Here is a 16295-nt window from a genome sequence, read left to right as displayed (position 1 = left end):
TATTTCATTACAGCACAATTTTACTACTTTGTGTGTGGTCACTCAATGCATGACACAAAAATGTAAGAAACTTGCATCAAGATCAAGGACATGAACATAGATGTAGGTTACATATACACTTAACACTTCTAAATTGAGTCTAAAACGGACTGAGCTTCATTGGCTCTTTCTGAGGTAGTTATAATTTGAAACCTCTGATTGACCAATCCAAATCAGGTACATATGTGATTTATTCATATGTAACATACAGGCTGCTCTATGGATGACAACTTCTTGTTTATTGCATACAGCGACGTTTCAAAGTAGGTTCTTACACCGTTTATCACACCGTTATCAAGCTAAGCGTTTGATTTCACTTTAAGATTGATAACGTTGTAAGAATCTACATCGAAATGTCGCTCAATGCAATAAACAAGAATTTATCATCCATAAAGTTGTATGTTTCATTTTTGACTTGCCAACTTCTAGAATGCTTATCAAAGAATTTATATAATTCATATGTATTTATGTTATGTGGAAGAAATAATTTAAATTGTTATTCAAGGCTTCATCTAAGTTAAATGCTTTTACTGTTAATTCAATTTGCAAAGGGATTTTTGTATATGATACAGGGTTCGAAATACCCCATATATTAGTGTGCCATGGCACGGAAAATACAGAAATGGCACGGCTAAAAAATGTTCTCAGTGCCCTTTTGACACGCCTAAGTTTTTAAGAGACATAACTCACATTTAGTCATTTAATCCCCAAAACAATTTTTTTTTTCCAAATTGAATAATACCATACATATCTGAATGCTCCCCATTTCTTTATTTAACAATAAATTTCAAATGATCATCATTGTCATTTATTCTAAAAACTTGTGGGCATACTCGCCTTCTGAAAGGCCCACCTAAAATATTTGTCTGGTGCCTTAAGGCACATTTAGAAAAAAAAGTATTTCTATCCCTGTGATATATCGCTGAAGTTGTTTGTTTAGCTATGTGAGGAGGTAGTTTTTGTTGTTGCATGAACTGCACTTCGTGTTTATTTAGTGCAGTAATTTCCATGTTTTGTTTGTTTAAGTGACTGTTGTTTGTTTAAATAGTTGGCATTTTATCTGATTTTGATTTCAACTGTCTAAACACAGCTTTGGATCATTTTTTCTGAATTTGAAGATTTGTTTGATTTCATCAGATTTAATTTCAAGTGTGTCAAGTTTTGGTTGGTTTTGTGCACGATGTTTTTGGCATGTTTCAGTACAAGTACTTACTCTGGCAAATAAGAGGGAAACATCACATTTAATTGTTAATTTGGGGGATTGGCGTGATAGAGGGTATAAAACTATTATTTTGTTATGAGCTAGTGAGACAGAAATGAAAAGGTTGTTAGTGACTTTGAAAATAAGGAATTGGTCCAATCCGTCCAAATCGTTATAAGAGCTCTTTTAGTGAGTATTGTTTCATGTAGGTATTAAATTGCTGAATTTATGCAAAGTAAAGAAAGAATCTTTTTTTAAATGTTACTTTTTCTGGGCATCTAACATAGATTGTAAGCATCCAGGATGAAGATTCTTATATTGTTGTATTAGTATCTTATTGATATGTCATGATCGATTCATCTATAAACTTTATGTTTTTCAGGGAGAAAAATATGATGGTAGGAAAGCAGACGTGTGGAGCTGTGGAGTGATATTATATGCTCTACTAGTGGTGAGGATAACAGTATGAAGTATGATATTCTTAGCTAGTTGTGAAGATAGTAGTATGATACTCTGTATTTTCTTGTGGTGAGGGTAATAGCATAATGTCTAATGTCTTAAGCTATTTGTTACGATAACAGTTTGATATATTGTATGTAAGACTAGGAAATACCCAGTTAGTCTTGACTGTAGTAAACTGTAGGAGAGTATAGTGTAACTTTGAAGCCAATGGGCTTTTTTTTCTTCAATTTTTGCAGGCGTACATCTTTGCGATGAAAGACATTACGTTTCACTCTTGTGTTTATCTTCAACAAATTGGAGTGTGAATGAACAATCATGTTTAATGTTTCACATTATTTGAAATTCTGAAAATGTGTCTTGCAGGGACAATATTTTTCTGAGGATTTTTGGGAAAGGTCAACCTTTTTTCCATCTGTGTTGCTCAGTTGTCAAGTTATTCATTTTTCATTTTCAGGGTGCTCTGCCATTCGATGATGACAACCTACGACAATTATTAGAAAAAGTAAAAAAAGGCGTGTTTCACATTCCACACTTTGTACCTCCTGATTGTCAAAACCTGCTGCGAGGCATGATAGAGGTCGACCCCGAGAAACGCTTACATGTATGTGTACTCTATCATTTAATCAAACATTTGTGTCTACAAACAGTAATCTACGATGCCACAATTTGCTCTGCAGAGTTGCATCCCTTAGTCATGCCGAAACTGTTGATTGTGGGTTCGAATCCAAAATTTGTGTGATAATATTTCTAGATTTGTTAGCACCATGTGTGATAAGCATCTAATTTGAACATAACTTTCAGTCTTCTTAACCATTAAGTTTACATGCACTAATGTCACTGAAATACTCACTCATTCATGCATTCAAACTATTGATAGTAATGATTACACATTGCCATTTAGAAAGTGGTCTCATGTAACACATGTTATATTTGGGATTTCACTTTCTCAGTAAAGTACAGATTCTAGTACTTTTGGGGTTGAGTACCATCCAAGATTTGAACTCACACTCTTAGAGTCTGGCACCAAATCACCAGCACACAAAGTCAGCCATCTAACCCACTGAGCCACCTCAAGAGAAAGTCATACTCTGTAGTCATTGACACATGTTGCTATGTTTGCTTTGAAAAAATACTCTGGAGAGATTCTCTTGTTCTGTAAGATGTAGCAAAATGCTCAAAAAGCTGCTTTGGAATGTCTTGATGATGATGATGATGATGTCTTGGTGATGATGATGATGATGATGTTTGTTCGCAGCTTGAAGATGTCATGCGACACCCGTGGGCAATAGCGTAAGTATGTCACAGGACTTCACTCCATTAGAAACTTCCCATGAAGATCGGGATTAGAATTGGTCTTCAGCAACCCATTCTTGTTGTAAGAGGCGACTAACCCGTTCGGGTAGTCAGACTCGCTGACTTGGTTAACGTGTGTTATCGTATCCCAATTGCATAGATGGATGCTCATGCTGTTGATCACTGGATGTTCAGGTTTAAACTCAGTTATTTAGAGAATGATGCCATATATCTGGAATATTTCTGAGTGCCATGTTAAACAAGAAACAAACCAACCATCAGAAACTACATCATAATGTTCCCTCAGATTCTATTCCCAGAAGACCGCCTCCGTGGTGTAGTGGTTAGAGCGTCCGCCCGCGGAGAGCGGAAGGTTGCGGGTTCGATCCCCGACCGCGTCATACCAAAAGACGTTAAAATATGGTACTTGTTGGTCCCTGCCTGGCGCTCGGCATTAATGGGTACAACAAGGACTGGTCGGCTCGGAGTCAGTATAATGTGTCTGAGTTGGGTATTCATGCTTCACTGCGGCATGGTATCTCAGTAGGCTAGCACTATAAAACCTTCTTAGTCTGGGCTAGTACAAGCAGCCGCACATACACATACACACGCATGCACGTCGTCATATGAGCGAAATATTCTCAAGCACGACATAAAACCCAATTTCACCTCACCTCATCTATTCCCAGAAAAAAACCTTGTGTTGATTGTTTGGGGCAAATAATAAGGATGAGTTGTGACCGGCTGTGATCATCTTCACATGCCCAGTCACCTTGTTATGGTTCATACTATCAACCACTGGTTTGCCCAGATTTAAACATGGCTGTGATATAGCTGGAATATTGCTCAACTAATTGTGCAAGAGAAATGTTTGTGTTGGCAAATTTGGGCAAAATTAATTTGTTTTGCATCAAAACTGGGATATTGTTTTTAAACATGGCTATGATACAGCTGGAATGTGGCTGACTGGCATGCAACAACATTCACTCAACTAATTGTGCAAGAAGAATGTTTGCAAATTTGGGCAAAGTTAATTTGTTATGCATGAAAGCCAGGATATTAATTTGTATTTTTGTACTTGAGGCTCCAGATTTCTATCATACTTTGATCTTCTGATTAATGGCATATTTATGACACGGTTTATTCCAGTTGATGGCATATTTTGCTGACAATATTCCTTTGGCTCAAAAAAGCATTAATGAATTCCTTTGCAGCGGCGCTTGAATCTGGGATCAATATTTTGCATCAACAGCAATACATATGGGCCACAGTTGCCATAGTCAAAGTAGAAGTGTTTCGTTTATTTCTTACATGTTTTGACATGAGACTATTTGAAAAAGTTATAGTTTTGAATGGAGAAATATATTTGAACAACGAAATTTAAGTTTGTGCTTGGATTCCAATCAATTCTCATTTGGGTCTGACTGTAAAATTTTAAATCATCACTTGGAGATAGATTTAAATCAAGTCTCAAGAAAAATAAAATCAATGTTGATGGCTCCGAGAAATTAGCAATGCTTCCAGCTAGTTTGACTTATTTAGAAATTAATCGAAACTTGATGTTAACTTGACACATGTTCATGTTAAGCAGTGTTTAAAACTCCAAAAATTCCAAGCCAAACAGCCGGACTGGTAACTTTAAAAAATTACCAGTCCGGATACAAACTTGCCGGCCCGGTTTTCAACAATAAACGGAAATTGGTTATTGTAACTTGAACTGTCCAATCATAAGTAGTTTAACATAATTATCATAATACCCTAAACACCTCAAACTGACGACAAGAGAACCTGTCTGATGTTATGAAATATTTACTGTTAGGGGTAATAATATCTACCAGACCACCGGACAGGCCACTTTTGAAATTTGACTGTCTGAGATGAAAATAAACCGTTCCGGATGGTCAGGCAGGCGGGAATTTTAAACGCTGTGTTAAGGGGAAAAACTGAACACATTCTTAGTGTAAGGATTAATTAGGCAGTTTTAGGAATGACTTAACCATGTTTTGGAGCAGTATTTTGACACATATTCTTGTTTAGGGAATAACTTGACATATGATCATGTTTTAAGAGATTATGTTATTGTTTTAGGAATTAACTTGACATATTTTCTTTATTTAGGAGAATGATCTGATGATGTTATAGGACAATTATTTGACAAATATTCTTGTTTTAAAGACAACTTGATACATGTTCTTGTTTAGAGGAATAACTCATGTGTACATGTTTTAGGGGAATAGTTTCACATATGTCCTTGTTTAAAGTTAATAACTTGATAATGTTCTTATTTTAAAAACTATAACTTCACACGTAATCATGTTTTAGGGGAATAACTTGAAATATATTCTTGTTATTGAGGAACAACTTGTCATATGGTCTCTTGGGGCGGAGTAATTTGACACATGTTCCTATTTGAGAAGAATGACATGACACCCTTTTTTGTCCTCTTTGAAGAATAACACGTCACATGTTCTTCTTTATGGGGGAATAACCTGACACATGTTCTTGTTTTAGCGGAACAAAACAAGAAGTCGAGGTAGAATTACCCATGACTCAAGTAGTTCAGGTATTTTCCACCAGAGGGAGCAGTGCTCTTCCTGTCTGTGTGTCCTAGCAGCTGTGGGTGTTATGGGTAGATGTCACAATTGTTCACGTTGGTACCGTCAGTCCTTGTAGCAGTGCAAATTGGAGATTCTTTTTGTTAAAAATCTTAGCTTATATTGCCTGTGGGGTGAGCAGAGTAAGTTGCATGCTATGCGCGAAAAGATTTAATCATAAATTTTTAAAATAAAATACTTACATTGGTAAAATTTTCTTAAAGACTTTTCAAAATTTACCTCAGTACTTCCACATTTTGAATGCTTTGATACCAAATTAATAGGATTTTAGTTCTTTTAAGTCATTACAGAGAATTTGAAAAAAGAAACCTTTTTTAATTTGGAACTTTGATATGACACATCGTGGATGCCCATGAAGGAATAGCCAATAGAATGTTTTAAAGTAGGGGTATTTTAGTTTGTTTGTATCCAGGCTTCAGAGAGGACAGATTGCTAGGAGATGGTAGGCTGTATATTTGCACAGTTACATGGCGTGTGGTCTCGCTGCTGGGGATGGACCCGATGGTGTTGTATTATCCAGTGGTGGTTGTACTTTGGTTGTATGTCTCATGTTGTACTTTGTTTCCTTTTTCTAGGGAGACATTGGGGCATATAGAGTTAGAATTACCTGTCACACAAGTAGTCCAGGTGATGCGACGACTCGTACTTCACACTGCCTCTGTCTGCATGTCTTGCCATCTGTATCATCTGCATGTCTGTCTGTCTGTCTGCATGTGTGTCTGTCTGTCTGTCTGCATGTCTCGCCATCTTGTATCATCTGCATGTCTGTCCGTCTGTCTGTTCATCTCTCTGTGTGTCTGTCCGTCTGCTTGTCCTGACCCAGACGTCCTTGACTCTCTACAGTAGCATCAATATCGAGACAAGTTTTGGCATTACCAAACTTGCATTTGCAGGAAGCTGTAATATCCTTGACTCACCTGGCCTCAATAACCATGCAAGCTTTTACGTTTTCGACTTCTCCCAAATGGCTTGAAGATTTAGCCGAATGTTTTGTTGATGTGACATCCTGTGTGATTTTAAGTCCTCATACAAAACATTTTAAAGTCGGCAGTAATTGTGTTTGTTCAAACGCCACAATTTCAACTTTTTGTTGTAGCAAATATTATGAATATAAACAGTAAAAGGAGCAGGTTCATATTTGATTTTTACCAAATGATAGTTTTTTGTCCTCAAGAGACTGATTTCTAAGTTAAGCATAATGATACAGGAAATTGATGACTTGAACACATTCCTCGGCAACAATTCAGATCTGAACTGTCTCAAGACAGTCAGTTTGTGATGCAAGGTGGTAGGATAGCGCTGTGAAGGAGAGTCTTGGATATCTGCCAGATGACACGTTCACCCTTCTGTCCACGCTTATACCCACCCAGAATAATGATGATGGCACTCGTAAAGTGCATCTTCCACTTATTCGTTAATGCATCGATGCTGCACTAACGATCAATGCATGGCACTCCTACTTGGTATCGTGTTATGTTAGGTATTGATTTTCAAAAAATAATATTTCAAGTTGTATTGTAGTGTTACATTACTTATGAAAAAATGTATTTAATCTCATTGAATGAGATTTTAAAATGACCTAGTACAGTGAAAACCTCTTTATTCTTCTAAACCAGCCACATTTAACATTACGCTTTGTATCGTAACTCAAGCCCATATGTATCGATATGTAAGGCAGAAGTTGAACCTAATGTAAATGTATTGTAATTCTTAATATGTATTAGGGCGGTGGGGTAGCCTAGTGGTTAAAGCGTTCGCCTATCACACCAACGATTAGGGTTCGATTCCCCACATGGGTACAATGTATGAAGCCAGTTTCTGGTGTCCCTCGCCGTCATATTGCTAGAATATTGCTAAAAGTGGCGTAAAAGTAAACTCACTCACACATAATATGTATCGATATGTATCACAGATGTACCATGACACCTCGATATGTATCCTGTACTATCCACGCACAACATAGATGTATCGCAACACCTAGTTTGTATCGATGTGGGCTATCATGGCTACTCCAACATGAAAGACATGTCAAACATGAGTGTGTGTGAGGAAGAAACACTAAATTATGAAGGATATCAAATTACGTTTGATGTTTGACTCCTGTTCCCAGTCCACTCAGACATACTCTGTAGATCCTCCTGATGGGAGCTGCATGTTGCTCTAGGTTCCCCACACCCCACTCAGTCACCTGTATCCAGCCCTCCCTGTACCAGGTGTTGTCCTGTAATCTGTTGGAATGGCAACTCTCTAACCCTGCCATCACTCTCTCTATTCTAGAACTGAAACAATTATCATGATAATATGCTTCTCGGGTGTAATATATTTATTTTGTTTATGGAGTTTTCTACCCAAAACTTTAATCAATTATCATTTTCTATTATCCATTGAGATTAAAAAAAATTTGTTGATATCTTAAAAGAATTTATTGTCAACTGAAATTATTATAATGTAAAAATGAGAAATATATGATTTTCCAAATACCAAGTGAAAAGACTTACTTCCCCTTTCTTGTTGACCTTTTTTTAATTTTCGATCTTTACTGAAATTGATGAACAGATTTGTGGGGAAGACAATCCATTACAGTATTTTGAAATTAGGGTGGGCCCATCCATAAACCAAGTATATATATTAATAAATGCGAAGGTTTCATAGATACATGTGTGATACACTCAGCTTATAAGGTCGCCATGACCTTGTTTGACTTGAATGGCTACTGGCATGTTTGGCGAATGAATTAAATCCTGTCAGCAAAAACACTATTCATCATGGCCGACACTTGCATCATGGCCGACACCACGGACACCTCTTCTTGCATGCAGTGTACTTGCATGTGTGTGTCATGTCGATTTCAGGATTGATTGACACATGTGATGTTGATGATCACTCATGTCACAATCACTGTCACTTCCTGTTGGAAGAGGTGCATGGATGGCCGAAATGTCGAAACATCCACAATCCGATCTGGAGTTGCAGCAATCCACATTCTCTCATCCTGGTGGAAGAGAGCCAAATGGTTTACTGTTCGTGGTGTAATGATACAGTATAGTATTGTATTGCGATATGATGCACATGATACAATGGATCACTTTCCAACTCCTGTATCGCGATACATACAATGCATTACACGTTATTAGCCTGTGAAGACCATGGTCTACAAGGGTGCACATTTTAGCTGGGCAGGCCTTCTTTCTTTTTCTCGCCCACGTGGTTGACTGACCCAGACTCAATTATTTACAGGCTTGACACTGGAATGTCATCGTCTTGATTATTTATTGGCCTATCCCAATTGCATAGATTGATGCTCATACTGTTGATCACTGGATTGTCTGACCCAGACTCAATTATTTACAGATCGGCGCCATGTAGCTGGAATATTGCTGAGTGTGTCGTTTAACAACAAGCAAAACATAAATCACTGGAATGTCTGGTCCAGTCTTGATTATTTATTGGCCTATAATGTCAGATAGTTGGAATATTCCTGTGAGGTGTTAACCAACAAACCAAAACGTGCTCAAAACTCCAAAATGGTTTTGTTTTTATGTTTTCACGACCAGTCATCTATTGTTAGTTTTCATGACCTAGATGAGTGACATGAGATTCAACAGAGAACTCTTCTGTGTTTCAGACCTCTGTTATCCCCACAGTGGAAGATCTTGACCCCGATGTGCTTTCAACAATGAACTCTCTACAGTGTTTTAAAGATAAAGACAAACTTGTAGAAGAACTCATGAGTATAAAGTAAGTGCTGGTGCCATATATTGTTTATATTCACATCCGTTTTCAGTGTATGTTAAATCGTACATGATTTTGTGGATGACTTTGTATCCTAGCCCTGGTCGTATACAAATTTGACTGACAAAGTTAGTAATCAGCCAAATAGTTTTAGATATCTTTAAATGTGTTCAGGTTCCAAGAATTTCTGGGAGTTGCAGACCCTGAGATACATTTGGCACAGTTGTCTAGGGTGCCACAATTCCATGTGAAGAGTTGCCTCCCTTAGGCATACAAGAAACCTGTGATCATGTGTTTGAATCCCAGATTTCTGGGAGTTGCAGACCCTGAGATACCTGTGGCACAGTTGCCCAGGGTGCCATAATTCCATGTGAAGAGTTACGTCCCTTAGACATGCAAGAAATGTGTGATCATGTGTTTGAATCCCAGATTTCTGGGAGTTGCAGACCCTGAGATACATTTTGGCACAGTTGCCCAGGGTGCCACAATTTCAGGTGAAGAGTTACGTCCCTTAGGCATGCAAGAAATGTGTGATCATGTGTTTGAATCCCAGCTTTGCCTGGGTTATGTTTATAGGTTTGTCAGCACCGTGTCAATAGCAAAGATGTAAATGTGTATACCTGTATGACTTTCCTCTGACATCAAGCTGTCTCATTGATAAAACTGAAATACCTTCCAGAAGGAATGATATTCCTCGTGACTGTTTCAGACATAACACGGAGAAGGTGGTATATTTCTTGCTGCTGGACCGAAAACTCAGGAATCCTAGTGTAGAAGACGATGTGGAGATTAGAAGTAGGTCTGAATCAGGTGAGTCTCAATGGACACTTGTGCAGGTCTGCATAGTAGACCTTGGTTGGTGTTCGGCAGTCATCAGGTTAATATGAAGTGTAAAGACCCAGGTTCGATTCCCCACATTTGCACAATGTGTGAAGCCCATTCTGGTGTCCCCTGCCATGATATTGCTAGAATGTTGCTAAAAGCGGTGTAAAACTTGACTCACTCACTCACTCACTTAAGGAGACAGGGGTAGTCAGATCTCTGATATGCAGTACACATGGTTCACCATGTCACTGATCTACGAGCAGTCGGGTAGCCAGGTCTTTCATCTACAGTAGACAGGGGTAGTCAGATCTCTGATATGCAGTACACATGGTTCACCATGTCACTGATCTACGAAAGCAGTCGGGTAGCCAGGTCTTTCATCTACAGTAGACAGGGGTAGTCAGATCTCTGATATGCAGTACACATGGTTCACCATGTCACTGATCTACGAGCAGTCGGGTAGCCAGGTCTTTCATCTACAGTAGACAGGGGTAGTCAGATCTCTGATATGCAGTACACATAGTTCACCATGTCACTGATCTACGAGCAGTCGGGTAGCCAGGTCTTTCATCTACAGTAGACAGGGGTAGTCAGATCTCTGATATGCAGTACACATGGTTCACCATGTCACTGATCTACGAAAGCAGTCGGGTAGCCAGGTCTTTCATCTACAGTAGACAGGGGTAGTCAGATCTCTGATATGCAGTACACATGGTTCACCATGTCACTGATCTACGAGCAGCAGTCGGGTAGCCAGGTCTTTCATCTACAGTAGACAGGGGTAGTCAGATCTCTGATATGCAGTACACATGGTTCACCATGTCACTGATCTACGAGCAGTCGGGTAGCCAGGTCTTTCATCTACAGTAGACAGGGGTAGTCAGATCTCTGATATGCAGTACACATGGTTCACCATGTCACTGATCTACGAGCAGTCGGGTAGCCAGGTCTTTTTCATCTACAGTAGACAGGGGTAGTCAGATCTCTGATATGCAGTACACATGGTTCACCATGTCACTGATCTATGAGCAGTCGGGTAGCCAGGTCTTTCATCTACAGTAGACAGGGGTAGTCAGATCTCTGATATGCAGTACACATGGTTCACCATGTCACTGATCTACGAGCAGTCGGGTAGCCAGGTCTTTCATCTACAGTAGACAGGGGTAGTCAGATCTCTGATATGCAGTACACATGGTTCACCATGTCACTGATCTACGAGCAGTCGGGTAGCCAGGTCTTTCATCTACAGTAGACAGGAGGTCTTTCATCTACAGTAGACAGGAGTTGCCAGATCTCTGGTCTGCAGTAGACAAGATTAACCATGTCACTGATCTGCTCTAGACAGCGATGGCCAGATCTCTTATATGCATTAGACACTTTCACAAACCTGTAGTAGTAATCTGTCACTGACAATGGTCAGAGGGGTTTGAACAATTCTTGTTCTACATTTCAGCCGATCCCCCCAGGAAACGAGTGGATGCGGTCCAATTTAACGGACAAGCCAGGTACGATGTTGCAATTAGTTTCCTGTTCTTTAACATTATTGCTGTTTGAGACTAACAACTAACTTTGTACCTAGCATATTTAGAAATCCTTGTGAATAAGACCACCTTTACCTGATCAGACTCAACCCAAAGCAACTTCTTCTATGGGTATGTTTTGAATCGTATGTGAGCTGGTTTTATGTCAAACGTGGAATTGTGTATCATAAATCTTTTCTTGTGTTTATCTTCGTTGACATATTACACAAACATTCATTCAGAAATTTGGATATTATAGCCATATGTCACTATTTATATGTAATTGTTTTAAATTCCACATTTGACATAGTTAATCATTTATGTTTAGAGTTTTTTTTCAAGGAAATATACATACTGATAGACTTACTGACACTCTATTAAAGTTTAAAGTTGAAAATAGCTCTTTGAGTGGATTGGAAAATGAGTAAAATGATAATATCCCAATTTTAGTTTCTGAAATGGGAATGATAGTGATCGATAGAAATGTTGAGAAGAAATTCTGAAATTATTCTGATACTCACTTACCTCCGGTACCTTCAATATACTTTGTTTTATCTAAAGAAAAGTTTGAAATGCTATTTCTGATTGAAAAAACAAACCTCCAGTACATATATGGGATAATCATGTAGCAAGCCTAGATATAGGGAATTCATGATCAAAGTATTTATTCAGTGGAAATAAATATTTGAATGTGGAGGTGAGTGATTACTGAAGAAATTGCTTCTTTAAATATTTTATGATGTGCGATGTAATTGATACAACCCATCATTGGCATATGTGACATTCAGAAAAACTGGTTGTAAACATATTGACATGGTCATGACAGTTATGCTATCTTAGAGCTGGAACTGTGAGAAGTCAATGGCTGGTCACTTGAAAGCCATTTGCACTAAATCCACTCAAAGAGCTGTTTTGAAATGAAATTGTTTTTTCTTGTACTGACACTTGTATTGACACTTGTACTGACACTTGTATTGGACCCTGCCAGACTTTCACTGGGCAATATAAGTGAAGGGTCCCCCGTAGCTTCCAGGAGAGCCCTCGCTGTGCAGCAAGTGTGAGTAACCAAGGGAGACAACTCTGATTACATTTGTTTACTGTCCCTTGGTTCATTATTATTTTGTCAGTGTTGTTTACATGTGGTGTTCCCGAAGCGATGTAACTGGCAGCCAGTCTTATAGAGCAAACAGAAGACACATGTGCGGGTTATGGGAATAATATGTAATATGCGTGATATTCTAGACTTCGTAAGACACATGAAGAATTGATCTTCAGTAACCCATGCTTGTCTTAAGAGGGGACTAACGGGATCGGGTGGTCAGGCTCGCTGACTGGGTTGATACATGTCATCGTATCCCAATTGTGTATGATGATTGTCTGGTCCAGACTTGACTGTTTACAGACCACCATCATATTGCTAGAATATTGCTGAGTGTTGAACAACAAACAAGCCAGTAAACTAGACTTACTGAAAAACTTTGTATAACAGCTGTAACTGGGGAGGTATCGTGAGGGATCAGCTAAGATCATTGTTCATTTCTAAACAGCTGGCATGTGTTCACAGAATCAACCACTGGTTTATGTTTTATCAACAACCATTATGAATATTCAAATTATGGATGTGTTATTTAAGAAAAATTATTACGTATTTGAGGCCTAGAAATGGTTTGTTTGGTACCTGCTAGATGAAAGTGGGTGGGAACAGATTGCAGGCATGTTTCAATTAATGTTGAAAAGATTGGAGTCGTACTGACTTCCAGATTATATGATGCCGGGATCGCCAGTAGCACCCAGTCTCAGATGCATGTAGAGTGAGTGAGTGAGTGAGTTTATTTTTACGCTGCACTCAGCAATATTCCAGCTATATGGCAGCGGTCTGTAAATAATCGAGTCTGGACCAGACAATCCAGTGATCAACAACATGAGCATCGATCTGCGCAATTGGGAACCGATGACATGTGTCAACCAAGTCAGCGAGCCTGACCACCCGATCCCGTTGGTCACCTTTTACGACAAGCATAGTCGCCGTTTATGACAAGAATGGGTTGCTGAAGACCTATTCCACCCCCGGATCTTCACGGGTCAGATGCATGTAGAGATGTTGTACGTGGATGTGTTCAGTTTATGCTTTAGGTCTATTTCAGCTGCCTATCACAATCTGGATATTTGTGTCACTGCGGTCTACTTTCATGAAATGTTATTAGATTTTCATCCCCCAAATTAAATGTGAAATAAGAGACATTTCATTATGTGGCTAAGTATTCATGTCGAAAAAAAAAAAATGTTCAGGACCTCTATGGACTTTTGACTTGACACTAAGATATATTAGCAACTGATATTTGATACCCTGTATCTGGTGTATCAAATCAAGTAAATTAAGAGTTAACAGTTAAAGTAAGTTTCTTCTGCAGCTGCAGATACTTGGAAAGATCTTGATGTTATCTGGTGGGTGGGGGATGGAAATCTGATCATTATTGCCCTCACTGCTCAATTTATTGACTTCTTGTGCTATGTTAATTTCATTCAGTCAGTTGTGTCTTTGTTTGCTGAATGTTTCACAGGTGGTGATATTATTTCAATTATCGTGATTTATTATTTTCTTTTGTGATATTATGTCTTGTTGTCAACATTAACGAAGGGACTGACCATTTCATATTTGGGGGGCGGTGGGGTAGCCTAGTGGTTAAGACGTACACTTGTCATGCTGAAAACCGGGTTTGATTCTCCACATGGGTACAATGTGTGAAGCCCATTTCTGGTGTCCCCCGCTGTGATGTTGCTGGAATATTGCTAAGATCGGAGTAAAACTAAACACACTCATATTCAGGGAGATACCTGAGATTTGATTTGATTCCTCGTCCTCTCACCTCATGTTTGAAAACTTGTATTATCTACAAATACTATAATACTTCACACTGTTGAAAGCGCAAGAAATCAAAACATGCGATCTCTACCCCCTATCCCCCCCCACACACACCCCACAGGAATATGAGATGGTCGATTCATGAATATTGGATACAAATATATTTTTTCTTCTCTGATTGTAGAATTACAATACTGAACTAACTTTATAAATAGCAACTGCTTTTGTTTTGTGAGTGCGACATTTTGGTACAGATTCTTGTACCGTTGTCAAGGTGAAATGTGAATATCTGTATCAAAACATTGCACTTGCGAAATAAAAAAAGTTTTATCCATAAAGTTTGTTCAAACATGTTTTTGCATAAAAATTAACAAAAAATGGAATTAATTATTTTTGATGTAAACAACCACAGCTGTAAGAAAACTAACCATCCACCTATTGTTATACTGCTCATTTTTTCTTATCCTGACTCGCGATCTTTTGCTTATCTCCCTTTCGCTTGGGCGAAAAGGGAGAGAGTGACAAGTAAGGCTGGTCACATGACTGTTTACGCGGGAAAAGGGAGGTAACTCGTGGGTGAGTGTATCTTTACGTCCGCTTCGGGAACTTCAAGGGATTCAAGTGTTCCACTACCATTCGCAAGGGAAAGGGAGATAAGCAAAAGATCATGAGTGAGGATAAGTATAAAAATATCAATTTTACTTTAAAAATTACATTTTTCTCTATTAAATGTGTTAGTGAACAGTTCTTAGAAGTAGTATCTCACTTAATTCTTTAACATGTTGTTTGAAGGTATTGCATTATCAGAATAGCTGATCAAAACATCTTTGACTTTCCGGTGTGTTATTAATCCATACTAACTGATAAATACGCTGGTCTCATTTGCCACCACAGCTTTGTATGGAAGTGATGCATCATTTCTCGTCTCACGAACTCAAAATCTGCCTCGAAGTGGCATGATAATGTAATAATAATCTCGAATATTAGAGTGCCAAATCCATCTATTAGTACACTCAAATAACTTTATTACATCGATCAATCTATCAGTGTTCTCTCAAGTTTCATTCTCAACTCCCTGGGGAGTACACAACCTGATCTATTTTCATATGGTTCGAAACAGTATGGTGGCAATTGGTTCCAGGGTTTTTATCATAATGCATGGAGATATATAAACCCTGGATAGTTGAAGATGGACACCTGTGGCACAGTGTGTCTATGGTATCATTTGTTTCAGAAGAAAGGCAAACCTGAGTGGTAGTCCTAACAACTCTCCACTTTCCAGCCCAAAGCTCCCCCCACCGAGGAACCACGCCAACCCACAGCCCTTCGGCGACACCCCCCAGCTCCCCAGGTATCCAGACCACCCCCTGGAAATCAAGGTTACATACGATAAAGAACAGCTTCCTGGGATCCCCACGGTTCCATCGGCGGAAAATGCAAGGTATTCCATATGCAAATGGGCATATCGCAGACGTTGTAGACACAGAGTACCTGGCAGGTGAATTTCCAAAGCTGTTTTTCTGCCCGCCGCCCGTTCACTCGCTCGTCCATCTTGCATGGAGTGAATCGTTATTCCCACCTGGTAGAAGGATTGAGTTCATCCTCTAGTGGTTGTAGAGGAATCGTATATTATCATCTAGTGTTCTTTTTTCTATCCGTCTGCGTCCTTGTTTATCGGCCATCTCAAGGATGTATGGCCTGTACGCCCTCCTCTCTATGTCTGTCTCATCAAGTTCTAAGTGACA

At 38.9% G+C, this 16295-nt stretch overlaps 1 protein-coding gene across 1 annotated transcript in view; it reads left to right on the top strand.

The window, feature by feature from the left end:
* LOC124286766 (serine/threonine-protein kinase BRSK2-like) overlaps nucleotides 1-16295 on the top strand; it is a 159680-nt gene that overhangs the window by 132936 nt on the left and 10449 nt on the right. The window contains 10 exon segments of the mRNA XM_046723203.1: nucleotides 1623-1691; nucleotides 2157-2303; nucleotides 2958-2992; nucleotides 5507-5558; nucleotides 9236-9348; nucleotides 10052-10152; nucleotides 11621-11672; nucleotides 12676-12744; nucleotides 15788-15848; nucleotides 15850-15991. Of these exon segments, the coding sequence (XP_046579159.1) occupies nucleotides 1623-1691; nucleotides 2157-2303; nucleotides 2958-2992; nucleotides 5507-5558; nucleotides 9236-9348; nucleotides 10052-10152; nucleotides 11621-11672; nucleotides 12676-12744; nucleotides 15788-15848; nucleotides 15850-15991 (841 nt within the window).

Source organism: Haliotis rubra, unplaced genomic scaffold (assembly GCF_003918875.1).
Source record: "Haliotis rubra isolate DU_JTF1 unplaced genomic scaffold, ASM391887v1 Scf390, whole genome shotgun sequence".
In the NCBI taxonomy this organism is placed as follows: domain Eukaryota; kingdom Metazoa; phylum Mollusca; class Gastropoda; order Lepetellida; family Haliotidae; genus Haliotis; species Haliotis rubra.
The sequence above is the reverse complement of the archived record's forward strand: the minus strand, read 5'-3'. Positions and strand labels throughout refer to the sequence as shown.